We start from the raw sequence: 19,301 nt of genomic DNA on the forward strand, positions 1-19,301 counted from the left end.
GATATTCGAAGAAAAAAACGAGACGAAGAAGAGTTTTTTGAGCACTTAGGAACAGTCACAGAAAAAGGATGAGACTTAATTGAATGACGAGTAACACGAAAATCAATTTCAGTAGATGGCACCAGAGACACTAGCTCTTTAGAGCAGTGCCCATTATAGTATTTGTAGAAAAGAGAAAGAGAAGCAACACTACGACAATCTGATAATGGTCGGAGGTTGGCTGCTAGAACAGGTCCAACTATGTTTACAATGCGTTTTTGCACCTTGTCTAAAAGAGGAAGCACATCATTAAAAGATCTGCCCCAGATATGACAACAGTATTCCATACAAGGTTGGATTTGAGATTTATAGAGATAGAGAATAGAATCCGAAGTAAGAAAGTGTAGAGTTCGATAAAGATATCCAACCTTAGCAGATGCTAATTTTGCAACGGATTTGATATATGGTTTCCAAGAAAGATCGGAAGTAAGAGTTAATCCTAGAAAATGAAGGGTAGATGACTCATTGAATACATTACCATTCATAAATATAGGAAGATCTAAATTATTGCGATAATGATTGGCTGAAAAAAATTTGGTTTTATCTAAAATGAGGTTCACCAGCCACTGTGAGCCCCATGCTGTAGCAGAAGTGAGATCCTTTTTAAGCTCAAACGCCCCCTCCAAGCAATCAGAGTGTTGGCTTCTTATCATGACAAGAATAAATGGTAGTATCATCAGCAAACAATGCCAATGACTGTTAATGTAAATTAAAAAGAGTATAGGGCCAAGAATTGAACCTTGAGGAACCCCTGAAGATTTAAAAGAAGAAGAAGAGTGTTGTTCATCAAGAACAACTTTAATGCTACAATTGGAAAGAAAGGATTCAATAATCTTAAAGATGTTACCAGATACACCGTAAGAAGAAAGCTTATGGAGAAGACCAGCATGTCAAACTTTATTAAAAGTTTTAGAAATGTCAAGAGCGATAGACTTAACCTCTCCACCTTTATCTAATGCACAATAAAACCTATCGGTTATTACTGCTAGCAAGTATTTTATTTTAGACAACTTGGTCATAGCCAATTGCACATTCTAGAAAATCGTTCTGTATGTTTTTGAATGATACACATCTCTTCACATTCAGATTTTTTTTTTTAAATTTCTTCCTACTTCAAATTTAGCTCAGCATTTTTTTTTTCAGCGCATTTCTGAAATGTTTAAATCATCAAACTAAATAGTCATGGTCAAGTTGTCAAAAATAAAAATCATTTGCGTGGTCAGCAGTAGCGTTTGATCACTCCATTCTTGTCTTAGCTTGCATATATATTACATATATTATATATATATATATATATATAAATATTATAATATATATATATACATATATATATATATAATTTATATATTATTATTTATGTATATATATATATATATATATATATATATATATATATATATATATATAATTTATACATTATTATTTATATATAATTTATATACATTATAGTGTATATATTGATTGTATATATATATATATATATATATATATATATATATAATTTATACATTATTATTTATATATAATTTATATATATTATAGTGTATATATTGATTGTATATATATATATATATATATATATATATATATATATATATATATATATATATATATATATATATATATATATATATATATATTTATATATACAATCAATATATACACTATAATGTATATAAATTATATATAAAAATATATATATATATATATACATATATATATATATATATATATATATATATATATATATATATATATATATATATATATATATATATATATATATATATATATATATATATATATATATATATATAGTTTGTTGCATTTGGGAGTACGGAAGAAAAAAAATGTTTCTTATGCCAACAAATACGTCACTTTTAATTACTAATAATTACTTTTGACTTTTGTCCAACATTTGCATGTTGTCAGAAAGTAAAAACCATTAATTTAATTACAAATTACTCGTTTGTTAAATAACCCGCAAAAACGCAAATTTAATTGACCAGAATGTTTTTAAAAACATTCTAAATGTTTTTTAAAACATTCTGAATATTTTTAAAACCTTCTGAATGTTTTTAAAACATTCTGAATGTTTTTAACAATATAAACTATGTTTTTATTTTTATTTTTTTTAATAAAATGTTTTTATTTAATTTTTTTTATACGTCACTATGTTAAAATGTTTTTATTTTTGCTTTTTTTAATAAAATGTTTTTATTTTAATTTTTTTTACTGTAAATCATGCGCTGAGTGTTACTACATCGACTATCTTATAGCCTGACTCGCAACAAAGTTCTGCTACATCGACTGTCAAATAGGCTGACTCGCAACGGAGTGCTGCTATATCGACTGAGAAATAGCCTGACTTGCAACGGAGTGCTGCTACATCTACTATCTTTTAGCCTGACTCGCAAGGGAGTGCTGCTACATCGACTGATGGTTTGGTTAGGGCAGGCAGTCTATTAATTAATAAAAAAAAAATTCCGGTCTTGCATTTTAATTTTTACTTTTTGTCAACAAAATACGGAAAAAGCTTTCTGACAAGAGTTAAGAGTTCTATGAGTTTATATATATATATATATATATATATATATATATATATATATATATATATATATATATATATATATATATATATATATATATATATATTATTATTATTATTATTATTATTTATCATATTTATTTGTATAATTTAGTAAAAAAGTGCAACTTGCTTCTAACAATTGTAAGTATAAATCTTTATTTTTTATATTAAAAAATTAGCATTTTTTTCAACATCTTAACAAAATATGTATTATTTGTTCATGTAAGAATATATTTATATCAAATTTATTTTGTAAAACTTGTATTACATATTTTATCTACTTAAAGTTTTTAAACTTGCAACAAATATGGGTAAAAATATAAATAAAATATAGCAAAAACATTTGCTAAAAAATGTAATCTTTTTTGTACTAAAAAGCGGAAAATAAACTTTTTAATTTACATTTAATAATTCATTAAACTAAAGATTAACAGGTCTGTACAAGATTTATTTAGAAACATACCTGTCAATCTTTAGTTTATTGAACTATTAAATTTAAAAGTTAATTTTCTGCTTTTTAAGACACGTACCAGAAAAATTCTGCGTGTGTTCTGATGTGATGTTTACAGAAATGGTGCACTATTTTAAATAGCTAATTTTTTTAAATGTCATTTTATTAGTGTTATTCAAAACTTAAACAACTCTGTTATCAAAACAATTAGTTTTAATTGAAATGTCATCGAATCAAGATTAGAAGCGTAAAAATTTTTTGCATTTTCTTATTGAAAATCCTGGTGTATCAAGCAAAACAATTTCTAAAGAATTGCAGATTGCTTTGAGAATAGTGCAGAGCATTGTCAAACGATTTAAAGACACTGATACAATTAAAAAGAAATCAGAAAGTGGAAAAAAAAAATGTTTTGTTAGACGAGATCTTGGTAGAAAAGTGAAAGACGCCAGAAAATCTTGCTTGATTATTGACAATGAAACTTATTATGCTGCATATTTCTGATCTCTTCCAGGACACCTATATTATTCAGCAATTAATCGCAAGAAACTGAGTTCCAATTATAAATGTATTGGAATGCAAAAATTCGCTAAAAAATTCTTAGTTTGACTAGCAATTTGTGAATGTGGTGAAAGAAGCTCTTGTTTTGTGATTACGGTAACAACACCAAAATAAACATAAAAGAATGCCTCAAGAAACGTCTTTTGCCATTTTTAAGTACACACAAGGGTAACCCGTTATTTTGGCCCGATTTAGCATCATGTCACTACTCTGGGACAACTTTAAACTAGTTTAAAGAACATAAAGTAGATTTTGTTGAAAAACACTGCAATCTACCAAATTGTCCCAAACTACATCCAATCGAAAGATATTGGGCTCTTGTCAAAAGAAAAATAAGGTTCAATGTAAAAGAAACCAAAAACATTAAAGACTTCAAAAATAAATGGATTAGAGCTACCAAGAAAGTCCAGTCGAAGACTGTGCAAAAGCTGATGTCGAGTGCGTTCTCACGTACAAAACTTCACAAACTTTCTAAAGTGAAATTTAAGAATATTAATATATGTACTTTCAAAAAATATATATATATAACATTCAATATCAAAATACAATAGTTAAATAAATATCCCTTAAAATGTATGTGGATATTTTTTCTGGTACATGTCTTAGTACAAAAAAGATTATATTTTTTAGCAAATGTTTTTGCTATATATTATTTTCTACTTTTTAGTCTTTACAATGAGTTACAATATTTAGCAATGTGCTTGTCAGGACATTTGTAATTAAATCAAGCATTTTAGCCTTATAAAAGAAACAGAGTTTTTCCTGATTAAAGGAACAGAATGTTTTTTTTTAAGGATAGAAATTTTTCATATAAAATATAAAAGTAAATTAATATAAAGTAACAAATATTTCATTTGCTTTGTCCTCCCACTTTTGCAGTATATTTCTATATTATTATTAAACAAAATTATGTTGTTAGTTTTATTTTTATAAACAAATTTAACAATTTGTCAAATATCCTTTCTAAATACTGTTATTTATTCAACCTATTATTTAAAACATCATTGTGATAGGAGGAAAAAAACTCATAGTGATAAATGGCCTACAAAAAAATTGGAAAAAAATTTTTTTGTTTAAATTTTGTTATTTAAAAAAACAAAACAAATATATAAAAGATTTATTAATTTCAAGTTTTTAATTGCATTACGAATATTTTTTGGGATTTAGTGAAAAATATGATTTGCTAATTGTGGGTTAAAAAATGCTTCAATATCTTAAAAAAAAAAGGTTCTACAATAAGGCTTATGCTGAAACTCTTATGGATTAAATTCTCCTGAACTAAATTATCAAGTCTGTAGATTGTGGCGTATATTATTAGGACTTCGATAATTAAAATGGATTTTTCATTTTCAATCAACATAACAGTTATTGAAAAAATAAATAAAATTAAATCAAACCAAAGCAAAAATCTTTTCTTTTTTTTTATTGAAATAAAAAGCAATTGCTTTTTTCACATAATTATGTGACATAAGTGTCCTTTGGTTACTAACTGAATGTGAGTTTAAAAAAAATAAAAGTCATTACAAAATTTAATTTTAAAAACTTGTTACAAATATTATAACGATGGAATGTATAAAAAGTTTGTTTTTCCGAAAGATAGAATGATTTTAAAATACCCATTCAGAGTAAAGTTAACTTTTTTTTGTTGGCAATTAATAGTGAACTGCTTTTGATAATAAATGAACAAAAGAAAAAAATTTTACTCTTAATAACTATCGCGCAAATTTAATTTTTGAATGTATGAACTTTTGATCTTTAGCCGGCTATTTTAATTTATTTGATGAAAAAAAAAAACGAAAGGTAAACTTTTTCAGAAAGTTTTGTTTCTTTTCCTTATTCTTTTTGACTTTAAAAGTTTTATTAAAATCTAATTACTTTTAAACTTATTTGTCTTTAATGTTTAAAAAAATCCATAGTAAATATAACTTATATATTAAACATAATTTTTTTTTATTAGACATTTTTTAAAATATATTATGTCTTTTAATCAAAAAAATTACTTAATTAAATTATGTTTACTGCAATTATCTCTTCTTTAATTATCTTTAATTTGAAAGGCACCTTAAAATCACAATAAAAATTATTAACCTTTAGTAAAAGTTAAAAATACAGATTTGCTAAAATTTAAATCAAGATTTCAAAATTAAAATAACAGTAAATATGTCTATAAATGCTTATGTTTTTTTGTTTGAATATTTATTCAAATACAAGACAAAACTATTTTATTGATTTTTACAATTTATAAATATTACGCGATTCAATATATGTATAATTTATGCAATATGGATAAAAAATTGTTTAAAGTATTTACACATTTAATTACTAATTATTTGGAACATTATTAACTAAAATTAAAGTTACTCAAATATAGTTAATAAATGTTTGAAATACTCTAAACAATTTTTAATAATTATATATAAATAGTGTAGTGATTGCAACATAAGCGTTTATTAAATTCTTAGGTAGTGTAGTTTTTTTATCAAAACTAAAGTAACATGGTTACCAGGTAGTAAGTGGCTGGGGCCCCAGCTAAAAATGAGACTTTTTTCAAACCTGGCCCTAGCCTCGGCTAAACTATAAGATTTAGCAGGGGTTGATAGCCGGGGCTAGAAAAAAATTTATAATACTTTATATATTATAATTTTATGCTTACATAAAATTATAATACATAAAAGTATTATAAATAAGAGGAGGCTACTTAATTGTCTTTATTTACCTCTCTCAACTATATAACTCCAAAACATGAACCTTGACAACCAAGGCCACTGCTCAGAGAAATATGTTGAGCACGGTATTACCAGAGACATGGTGGGGATCGAATTTGGTACGTTTATGACGCGAGAGCTCTACCACTACACCACGTCCGCATTACATTTACAATGTGCTTTTAGACTTTGTCTGAGAGTAAGAGGGTTGTTATTTTTTTATTTTTTTTTGCAGTAAATGAGTTTTGTTGTCTAACAAAAATTGCAGATTTTAAGTTCAGAATTTAAATCCATAAGCCACAGCAAGTCTTAGGCTGTTACAGAAGAGAGATCAGATTAAAAATTAGCTACTTGTTCTAAGCAATCAAAAAGTGAAGATTTTTTGTCAAGACAAGAGTATAAAGTTGAGTCATCAACAAATAGAGCCACTTTAGATGTTAAATTTTCATGAAGATTGATATTGTAGATAAGAAACAATACAGGAGCAAAAATTTAAGGGTACCACAAGATACCTAGTGGTACCCTTAAAGTTACTTGAAATAAAAAAGAGTGTAGGCCTTCAAGAATAACTTTATTACTGCAGTTAGTAAGAAATAATTTGATAATCTTAAAACCTTTATATAAAAAAACTAATTAAAAAAACAGAGTGAAGATTAATCATAGGATAGCTAGAGAGGTCAAAGTGTTTTTAAGAGTTTTGAAAAATTGGAACCACTTTAGCACTTTAAAAAAAAATTAAATTATTAAATATTATATAATTAATAAGATTAAATGTTAGACTTACTTTAGCTAATGACATTGTTGAAGACTAACCAAAAGTCTCTAGAACCTAATATCTGATATAAAATACAAGATTTAGTAAACTGAGAATAACAGAGCTAAACATCAGTCCCGCCTGTTGTTTGATGCCTTATCACATTTGCTTCTTGGAATAATAAAAGGACATTTGTTCTTAAGAGAGATGTTCTTGTTAAATAGATGAGCTAAGAATTAGGTTTGATTTAAAATTGAAGAGTAGGAATAAAAGCTTACAAACTTTTAGTCCAGAAGGAATAAAAGCTTCTGAGATGTGCTTTATGCATACATATTATGGACATAAACATATATGTTTGCTATTTATTTAGATACTGGCATACATTATTCAGATACTGGCATACATTATCCTTTCTATTTACATAAACTTTAGTATTTATAGTGTAGTATTTGCTGAGAGATAAGATGATGATGATGATCATGTTGATCATAATGATGTTTATATATGCATATATATATACAAAAAATAACATGAATTTTGAATTTAAAAAATATACTTTAGGATGTATAAATGTTTATGCAGTTCCAGTCACAAACCCGGCCCCGGTTATATCTTATCAAATACGGCCCCGGTCAAATATCAACCCTGGTCGTTCACTATTACTAGGCCTTGTTTTAAAGCATTACGCATAGAATTATTCTATAAGCGGTAAGATAAAAGAAACTATTAATTTAAAAAAAAAATCACATTAACTTTTGAATGATATTTATGTAAAAATATTTGTTACAAAAGTTTGAATGACAATAATGTTTAAGATAAGCCCTATTTACTAATGAAAAAAACTCAAAATTAAAAGTTTATTAATAATTGATTTTTTAAGCTTGAAGCAAAGATAATAAAAACATACAGTGGGTTGCATAAATATAGAGTCAGTTAATTTTTAACATGATTTTTTTTATGTTTTTTAAAATTCAAAGCAAACAAAAAAGTTAATAATTTAAATTGTTTTAAATTTTATTAACAGTGGTTTCATAAACAAAATAAGAAAAAAAGTTATCAAAAAAAACAAACTTAAGATTATATGTGCACCACAAACTTTCACACATGCACGAACACTAATGGCTATGCTCTCTTTGACCAATCTCTTGTCTATCCAAGCCCAAATGTTCTCAATGGGACTGGAGAACAAGAGAGAACTGATCCTCCTCCATCTTGTATCCTTGGTACACAAAAACGCTTTTTGAACTTTTCACCAGCCAGCCTCCTGATGATTAATCTTGAATTGTGATTTATCACCTCAAAATTGGATTTGTCGCTGAAAATGACTTTGTCTCAGTCTTCTACAGACCAGTGAAGTCTTTCTCTACACCAATTTAATCTTTTTAGACAATCTAAGAAACATCAAAGTGATTTTCGAGCAGCGACATAGCAATCTAAGTCTTTCTTATTCAGGAATTATTGTACAGTCCATCTACTAATACTAATGTTATCAGGCGTATTTGTGAACCCTTCAACAAGTTGGCAGTGAGAAATTTTATGGTCTTGTCTAACCTTTCGATAGAGATAACTTTGGTCTCTTGAAGTTAGCTTTAAAGACCTACCAAGCCTTGGTAAATCTTTGACATCATTATGTAGCTCGTGGTTTTTCAACGTTGTTTGTTTTATCTTTTAGCAGACCTACAATTTGTCATCGTACCTTGTCTAAAACAGCTTTTCTGCCCAATTTTGTCTTTTTACTTTACCAAATAATTACCAATGCAAATAACTCAAGACATAAAAATAATTATTTTATTTTATTTTCGCAAGAACGTTTACATAGTTTGAAAGAAATCAACCACCAAATTTTAGATTGCTCAGATAACATTTCATTGAGATATTTTAACTAAAATTGGTAAATTTTACACAAACAAAGTAATGACTCTATACTCATGTAACTCACTGTAATTTAATTCTGATAAAAAATATGATTTAATTTGAAATTAATTTAATAAAAATATATAACTTTATTCTGATTAAAAAAATATATAATTTAATTTAGATTTTAAAAATACATAATTTAATTTTGATTTAAAAAATATATTTAAGTTTATTAAAACTAAAGTTAATGCTTGGGTTTAACTTAACTATAAAATTTATTTAATAATATTACTAAATATTATTCAATATTAAAAATTTATTTGTTCTTAAAAAAAAACTTGCTCATTTTTATCGCAATTGTTTTTTCAGTTTTCCTTCCTAAACATTTTTTTTTTTTACTCAAAATTAAATTTTAAACAAACGGCTGCACCAAAAATTTGCAAAAATTTGCACCAAAAATTACAAAACTTTTTTTTATAGTGCAAGTTAAATCGCAGCAATTATTTTTTAATTAATGCTATACACATATAACAATATAATATAATCTTAATAATAAAATAAACTAATAAACTTTTAATAAATAAAGTAAATAAATTAACATAACTTTTCTTTTTGTTACTCACTAATTTTTTTAAATAAAAAATCATTTGTAGTTGCCAAGCCGCAATTAGAAATTTAAGAAATAATCATTTTAACATATTTTAATTCATTTGGGCAAATGTCGAGAAAAGAAAGAACTTTGTTAATATCAAACATTTTTAAAAATGCAATATTAAGTTAATTATTTAATATTGAAAAAAGAAAATAAACATTCCCTCATAGTAATAATAAAAAAGCCGTTAAATAACATTTAACTCGTTTTGTGGTAATTAATATTATTGCAGTAAATTAAAAAAGTTAATGTTTTTAAAAAATAAAAAAATAAAGAGAATTTTATGACGTCAAATATCCCGTTAAACTAATGTATTAAACATTTATTATTATAGTATGTATTAAAAACTAATGTATTAAACATTTATTATAGTATGTATTAAAAACTAATGTATTAAACATTTTTTAATCAAAACAAAGTCTGGGTTATGTCCACTGGTAAATTGATATATTCAAAGAAATGCTTTAAATCAACTCTGTATCTCCAGATAAAACTAAACACAAATGATTAAAATGATGATTAAGAAAATGATGATTAAAAATCATTGCCGTGGCAACAGTTTTACCTAGGGGAGGAGGATCTCAAAAACATCACCTCCCCACATTGGCGAAAAAAAACAGTACCCCCAAATAAATTCTGTGTTCATCGCTGACATTATCAGAAAAACTTTGACATTGATAAAATGTGCATCATTTCTAACAAGGCCTGAACTTTATACCCTGAATTTCAGTTACCTCAATAATGCTCAGTTATTCCCTACAATTAAATGAACCTTATGTTTCACAACAAATCATTGCAGAGTATAGCAAATTTTTGCTAACCTGCTAATAGACAATTACAGCTTTCTTGTGGGAACCTTAATCCTTCACATTTCACTAGCTATATTTATACACATGTAGTATATATATTATTGTTACAGTACTAGAAATCAGCACCCATAAACTTATATTTGTCAGAAATAAAAACAAAATTATATTTATAAAAATTTTAGAAAACTAAAAAAGCTGCAACAAAAAAAGAAAAAGAAACAATAAATATACAAACCCAAAAAGTCCCTTTGTATCAGCAATAATTAACTTTTGGTTGTTATGATGTGTAAAATCACTTATTTGAAATTGCTCAGACAGCGATGAATTTGTCAATACAACGCACTGAAATTTACTGAGAAAATCATTTGTAAGCTCACCATCGTAAACAGACACTGGCACATAACTATTCAGCTCTGCAAGTTTACTCACGGTTGCTTCTGCTCTATTTTTGCCAACATCAAGTTGGGTCAGATAAAACTATAATTTCAATAAAAAAAACACTACAAGTATATTAAAAATTTTCTCAAGAATTTTAAGACTAATAATTATCAAACATTGAATTGCAAATCAAAAAATATTTGTCAGTAACATAATTACTGACACCGTTTTGAAATAAAAGTGAATTAAAAAAAAAAAGATTTTGTATGCAATCAGGGACAAACCCAGACCTGTTTTAGTGCCGCGGTATGGTCACCCAAAAAAAAGCGCCCAAAAATTGTTTTATTTTTTAATTTTTCTTTTTCTTTTTCACTTAAGTTGTAAAAACAAATTTTGGTTTTAAATGCAGCAGCATATAATTAATCTTCACTTTATTTTAGCTACACCATTTTTTCTTTAGGACAATAAAATGAAATAAAAAGAAACAGCTTTTTTCACATAATTATGTGACATAACTGTCATTCAATTACAACTGAATGTTTAAAAAAAACTAATGTCGTTACGAAACTTAATTTTAAAAACTTGTTACAAAATTTTATAACAATGGAATGTATAAAGTTTACTTTTTTGAAAGATAGAACGATTTTAAAACATCCATTCATAACAAAATTAACTTTTGTTTATTGGCAATTATTGGCAATTATTGGCAAGAGTGAACTGCTTTTGATAATAAATGAACAAAAGAAAAAAATTTCACTATTAATAACTATCGCGCAAATTTAATTTTTGAATGAATGACTTTTGATCTTTAGCTTTCTATTTTAGTTAACATGAAGAAAACGAAATGTAAACTTTTTCAGTAATTTTTATTTCCTATTCTTTTTGACTAATAATAAAAATAACAATTACAATAACTTAATCAAATTTTTCAAAGATCTAGTTATTTTTAAACTTCAATGTTTCTAATGTTTAAAAAAATCCATAGTAAATGTAACTTATTTATTAAACATAATTTTTTTTTAATTATAATTACCTACTTAATGAATAAAAAAATAAAATATATTTTTTTAAATATAACATGATTTTTAATTAAAAAACTATATCATTTTAATAAATTACATTTATCATAACTCTTCTTTAATTATCTTTAATTTAAAAGGTGCCTTAAAATCACCTTTAGTAAAATTTAAATGAACAGATTTGCTAATATTTAAATTAAAATTTTCAAGTTTAATAGTAGTAAAAAGGTTTATTAAATGTTTTTTTTTTTTTCGAATAGTTATTTGAATACAAGACATAAAACTATTTTGTTAATTTTAAAAATACTACACAATTTAATGTATGTAAATGCATTATGTAATGTAATTATTCATTAAAAATTTAAACATTTAATTACTAATTACTTAAAACATTAATATCTACTAATATTAAATTTATTAAAGTATAGTTAATGTTTAAAATACTTTAAACAATTTTCAATAATTATTTACAAACAGCGTGGTTAAATTCTTAAAATAGTTTTATTTTTCATAACTAAAGTAACATGGTTACATCTTGCAGTAAATTCATGCATTCAAAGAAATGCCTTTAAATCAACTTAAATTATCTTAGAATAAAACTAAACAAGATAAACACAAATGATTAAAATGATGATTAAAAATCATCATCGCGGCACCACTTTTAACTAGGGGAGAAATTGTAATAGGGGTAATTTTAAAAACACCCCCTCTCTCAACGTTGCTGAGAAAAAAGCAGTATCCCCAAAAAAACTCTGGGTTCATCGTTGGCAATGACAACGCATTTTTTTAACTTTAATAGGACAATTTCAAAACTATCAAAAATAAACAAAAAAATTGTTATAATTACTTTTTTTTTTTTTTAATTTGGCACAATAAACAAATTCATTTGAGTTTTTACAAAAATTGACAATTGGCTTGGAACATCAATTTGCAAAGAAACTTTGTATAAAGTTAAAATAAGTTATAAATAATTCTCTAATTATTAAAGCAACATCTATATTTCTTGAAATTTTATGTTTAATGATAATAACCTGTGAAGATAAATCCTCCAAATGACAAGGTTCTGGATCATATAAGGTAACTGACTTTACACCAGCTAGAATAACATTTTTTGCAATTTCTACTCCAAGTCCTTTTAATCCACATATAAGTATATTAGATACTCCCATCTTTTTCATAGCATCGTGACCCAAAACATATCTGATTGCATAACAAAAATTATATATATATATATATATATATAATTATAAAATAATTTATAAAATATAAAAATTATATATATATATACATATATATATATATATATATATATATATATATATATATATATATATATATATATATATATATATATATATTATATATATATATATATATAATATATACATTTGTATCAATACATATTTATATATTTACATATATATATATATATATATATATATATATATATATATATATATATATATATATATATATATATATATATATATATATATACAAAAAAATTATTTTTTTGCTGAATAGTGCAACATCAGTGGTGTTTCGCACTTTACTAAGTTCATTTTTATGTAGTATATAGCAGTTTAAAAAACTCACAATTGTCGAGAATATAGTCCCTCATCGATTTCTTGTTCATTATCTGCCATCATAGTAATCTACAAAAAATTGAATATAATTAAAATGTGCCCCTTTATTTAAATTTTGCTGATTTCAAACTTAACAAGAAAAACTAATTAAAATAGATCTTAAAATGTGTTAGTCTAGAAAACTAGCCTATTAATAAAAAATGCATGTGAAAAATTTCAACCCAACAAAATGTGGATTTTTTTATCTATTTAACAATATTTAAAATATCATTAACCTAACAATGTTTATCAGATTATACATTACAGCTTTAAAATTTTGATGATTGCATAATAATTTTCTAACTTCCAAGACTTAATTTTCTTTAAAAAAATGAGTAAGAACTTAAACATTCATATGAAGTATGTTTGCTGTTTTTTTACATCTAATTTTTGTTACAAAAAACTTTATCTCTATATAAACTTATTTATATAGAGTCATTTAATGGCTGTCCAAAAATAATAAATACTAAATATCGTTTACTGCTAGTAAATTCAAAATTAGACTTGTTTTAATAGTAATTTGTTTTAATAGTAATTGTTTTTGAACAGGTAATTAGGCTTCTGGAATTGTTTAAAACATAAGTATTTTTTACTTTTTATTTTAAAAAGTTTAATCTGGAAAAAATAAATGATTTTTTATTATCTGATTAGGATCAAATCTTACATCTTCAGAAAATGATTTTTGATCGTTGTATGTTTCAAAAGAACTTCCGTTTAATTGTTCAAAGGACGGGTTTGGTCGAATTCGTTTACTTGGAGGAGAACTTTGATCTACTGTTGACATCAATATAGATTAAAGTACACAGTTTTATATTACTGTCTTTAATAATTTAGCAGCGATTCTGGGTGAAATTGCTTAACTTTTAGTGTCCCCTTTGTAACGAAACACTGATTTTAATGCACGCCAAAATTTGGAAAAACAAGGCAATCGGCTCTATTTGGACAAGTGAAATTCCTTTTGCGAAATGCAAACTTTTTTGCATAGCGCCAAATTAAATATTTGCCTGGATTCCATCGTATGCAAATAAAAAAATAAACAAAATATTATTTAAGCTATTCATATTTTTGAATAAAATTCATACAAAAAACAAACAATAAATGCTACGATAAATGAATTTATTTTTTTACTATCTTTTTTTTATTTATTAATTATTTAGGTGCTCCAAGAAATCATATTGGTATATTCACAGTGCACCGCGGAATTGCATTTACCCAGGAGATTCCTTACCAATGATGAATACATGGCCGGAGCCGGCTTCAAACCACAATTCTTCAGCTCTGAAACCAGCATAAGTCTGTTTTTTTTTATTGATCGATAGAAGAATTGTATGAACACTAAGATCCACCATTTTATATTAATTTAAAATTAAGACACTTTTCGAAAAACTTCTGTGATTTAGCCTTGAAACAAAAATATCTCTAACGTTCAACGCACCCCACCACAACATCTTTTTATATTTTAGTCTTAGAAATACAAAGTTATATTTTTGGCCTACTGCAGTTTTTTCAACTTAATGCTCGGCCCAGGTAAAATAGTATTAACGCCAATTGCTGCTTTAATTCGCCAGATTTAAAATTGTAAAGTTGTACTCTTAATTTCCGAAGGTAATATTCCGAGCTTACGTTTAGTTTGGTTGCACTCCTCAATTGCTGTAAGTTGAATAGAGCAGTGCAATTTTTTGGTGTATTGATCTTTTCTCTCTTTTTGGAATCTCTTGCATCTTCTTATATTCTGTAGACTATAGATTATATTCTGTAGACTTATTTCTTTCTTTGAAATTAATGAAATAAATATGAAATTGTTAATAAAAAGACTCTGGAGGTTGAGACTATTCCCTGCGAATGTATTTTTTTGCCAACTCGTCTTTCCTTTTTTTTCAAAATACATATGCACAATTCCGTTCGGTTAAGAGTGACATTACTTGCTAATTAGACTAAACTAACTCTAGTATGTAGATCTATAAAATTGTTGTGTAATTAATATACTCTTGCTTCAAAAAGGCTCAGAATTCCTATTAAAAACTTTATACAAACTTTAAAAAGTTTGTATAAAGCTACCGTTTTTCAAAAAACATTGATAAGAATACGAGATGAGACAAGAATAATTTTCTTTTGCTATTGTCTGCAAGAGTTAAGGTATTCTGACTGTGGCCTTGAAAAAACTGTAACTAGGTTTAACTTGAAAAAATTATTTAAGTTAAAAAATGATTTTATCATCAAACTATCAAACCTAAATTAAGTATTTATCTGGCCAAGAACTATAGAACAGCAAAATCTTGTGCTATGTCTTAAAATCTTATGTCTTAGGATTTTCTGTGTTAAAACATTAACTGCACAAAAGAGTCATCCGAAAAAGCAGGATTCAGGTAGTGCTGTTAATTTTATATCAAAATATTTTATAATACAGGACATATCAAAAAGGAACAACGTTGACGAAAGTGATATTAAGATCTATTCCGAGGTATTTGAAAGATTTACTACAGAACTTAACAAATGTTACTTGACGTTATTTGAAGACAATATGGGTCAATGTGTAATTTATTGCTATATATTTTTCCATTATATTGTGTCATCAGTTTGTTGGACCTATTATATAAATATAACAATGATAATAGCAGAACTTATTGACAGGACCGTCCCTAAGAGATCTTAAAGGGGGTGTGACGCCTCTGTTTTTTGCCAAATAAGACCAAGAAAAAATGTTTTGCCGACTAAGATCAAAAAAGTCCTCGAAGGCTAACATTCACCGACTGCCAACAACAGATCCAATTTTGCCGACTTCAGTGTCCAAATTTGCTTAATAATTTTTGAGTATAAATTTCGTTGGGGGTTAGACACCCCTACGCGCCCCCTCGAGATGGCCCTGCTTATTAGCATTAAACTATAGCAAGCTTTACACTCCATGATCAACAAAAAAATCAGTGCCTAAGTTATTACAAAGATGGAAAACGCTTATAAATAGTTTATTTCTATTAACTTTTATTGAGTAGAAATATATGTATGTATGTAAAGAATATATTTTTTTAAGTCTGCTAGATTAAAAAAATATATAGTTTCTAAGGAACACCTATTTCAGTAAAAAATGTACTCATTTTAGGAGAATAATTGAGTTAGCTCATAAGAGGATCACATAAACTTATGTTATCAACTTTAATCATCTGCGGCAGAAAATCTAAGAATAATTTTAGTTTTCCAGTAATCTCTTTGATAATTTGCCATGCGCGTTTCAATTTGTTTTTGAATTTATTAAATAGATCTGATTAGTTATTTTCTAATTATTCTCGCTCTCCAGACAATCCGAACCATTTACCTTCTCTACTTGATTTATGTCTCGTTTCTAATCCTATTCACTGCTCAGTTTTGATCTCCTAGAAATTCTCACATCTCAGATAGCATTGTTCGCTGATGATACTAACATTTATTCTTTTCTTGATAAGAAGCCAACACTTTCTGATTGCTTGGAGGGGGCGTTCAAGTTTGAAAAGGGTCTCACTTCTGCAACAGCCTAGGGCTCTCTGTGGCTGGAGAACTTTAACTTAGTTTCTTTTTCGCCAATCATTATCGCAACAATCTAGATCTTCCCATATTTATGATCAGTAATGAACTCAATAATTCATCTACCTTTTGTCTTCTAGAATTAACTCTTACTTCCAATGTTTCTTGGAAACCGTATATCAAATCCATTGCAAAACTAGCATCTGCTAACTCAACGCCGTTAATGCATGTTCTGGAAAATACACGAATTTTGCGTTTTTATAAAAAGGTTATGTTTGACTGCATTTTTTTAGCCCAAATAATTTATTTTTTTTAATTATTTTTTTTTCCCCGAGCGCTTTAATTTGTCTAAAATCAAATAAAGTTAACTTTTTTTTAAATTACTAAAGTTTAGATTTAAAATTTTTCTTTATGGTTGATGAACCATATTTTGGTATAAAATGGTGCTGCGCTCAATGAAGATAAAACATTAAATTTAGAAAACAACTTTTTCAAACAAGTTTTAAGTTATATGTTTAATTTCTAACCAGTCATATGTCTGCAAACATATTAAAGGTCGAAAAAAATTAGTCATTTCAAGTTTAAAATCTGTTTTTTCCATTTTATATGAAAGTTTTTATTAATTTGAGTGTGAAGAACACACAAATTGACATACGGCCAGTTAGACTTTTAAAGTTAAACCTCTTAATGTTTATTTAAAAGTCTAAGCTCAAAATTTTAACATTACTGTGATATGAGCCACCCCTATTTTATAATGCCATAAAACTATTTTACTAAAATTCCGGTCTTTAAATTACCATAGATTAATGTAAACATGTAAAATAGCGGGCAGAATATAAATTTACTTAACCAAATTTAGAATACAAGTAAGCAACAGATTTATAATAAAATTAACTCAATTTTTTGTTATGTCAGAGCTGTCAATTGCTGATCTTTTAACTTGCGGTTTCTCTAAAGTTGCAGTATATATAGCTTTAACTGAAAAACATAGAATCAAACATTTAGTAAATGAAAATTATAAAGTTTTTAGATCAAGAGTGCTAAATCATCAATACAAAATTTATATTGAAAAAAATCCTACATTTCACTTTAGCTATAAACAAATAAAAAGAAAAGGCCGGGTTATTGTTAAACATTTAAAAAACTTAGGGAAGACCAGGTCAAAATTGTCTTTGAAAAATATTTTGCTTACCTTTTCCAAAGAAAGATTTAATAATATAGGAAGCTCAAAAATGCTTCATAGCCTTTTTAACTGTCAAGGATGAATAGCTAACAAAAGATTAAAATTAGTGTTAGAAATATTTCCTGCCAAATGTAAAAGGTTTAAATATAAAGAAGAAAAAAGAGCAATGTATAGGCAGAAAAAACTTTCAATCGCAACTCATAAAGCACTGAACAAACTAGAGCAGGATTTTAATAAAACATTTTCCACCACATTCACAAAGGCTATGAAAATCAATATACCTAATCCACAAAATAAAAAACACAGATATGATGCAAATAAAATAAAAAATGGTATTGAAAATCAATGAAAAGAAACCTCAACAGATAGGTATTTATATACGAAAGCTCAGCAGATAAGTATTCATAAACACCTGAGTATTTAGATCTATACATAATAAATATTGTTTGTACATACTGTATATACTACACAAGTGTGTATGTGCTTGCTGCACCAGAGAGAGAGAGAGAGAGAGAGAGAGAGAGAGAGAGAGAGAGAGAGAGAGAGAGAGAGAGAGAGAGAGAGAGAGAGAGAGAGAGAGAGAGTGTACTCTCTCTCACTTTGTTTTACATGTATAATATATGTATATAACACAAAGTATAATAAAAAATTAACTTTTTTACGGCATTTGGTGTTCCTGTATCATTAAGCAATAGAGATAAGCTCCGCCTAACCCATAGTTTTGAAACACAAAAAAATGCGAAAAAAAGAAGAATATTAAAACTATCAGCTATAAAAAATGTAAGTCAAGTACAAGCAAATGAGTTGGTTAAAAAAAGAATAGTATAACATCAAAACAGATTTGAATTAAGTCAATATTTATAATTACAATGCGTCATTATGTTAAATTTAGGACTGGCATAAGTCATTAGTTCATCCAGTGATCCCTGGGTGAAGTAGTATGTAGGGATTTTTCTACATAAACCAAATAAAGAATCTAATAAAACCTAATAAATATCAAATAGAGGAAAATTTAACTTACACCATTATAGTTCTTACCAGCTCAAATGATCATTAATTATAAATGATGTATGAATTTTTTATAATTTGGACATTTAATTAATGTGTATTAATTAAATGCAACAGATGGCCTTGGTATTATAATTTCAAGTTGTATATTTCAATATATATATATATATATATATAT

The 19,301-nt window shown here is 26.2% G+C and overlaps 1 protein-coding gene across 1 annotated transcript in view; it reads right to left on the bottom strand.

Annotated features, from left to right (window-relative positions):
* The window catches only part of LOC100215063 (ubiquitin-like modifier-activating enzyme 1), a 72,572-nt gene extending 58,168 nt beyond the window's left edge, over positions 1-14,404 (bottom strand). Inside the window, exons 1-4 of the mRNA XM_065813487.1 lie at positions 14,102-14,404; positions 13,409-13,467; positions 12,844-13,012; positions 10,651-10,892 (exon numbers count right to left, since the gene is read on the bottom strand). Coding sequence (XP_065669559.1) covers positions 10,651-10,892; positions 12,844-13,012; positions 13,409-13,467; positions 14,102-14,221 — 590 coding nt within the window. The 5' untranslated portion in view covers positions 14,222-14,404. The remainder of the gene's footprint in view (positions 1-10,650; positions 10,893-12,843; positions 13,013-13,408; positions 13,468-14,101) is intronic.
* Between the last annotated feature and the right edge of the window lie 4,897 nt (positions 14,405-19,301).

Source organism: Hydra vulgaris, chromosome 12 (genome assembly GCF_038396675.1).
Source record: "Hydra vulgaris chromosome 12, alternate assembly HydraT2T_AEP".
Classification (NCBI taxonomy): Eukaryota; Metazoa; Cnidaria; class Hydrozoa; order Anthoathecata; family Hydridae; genus Hydra; species Hydra vulgaris.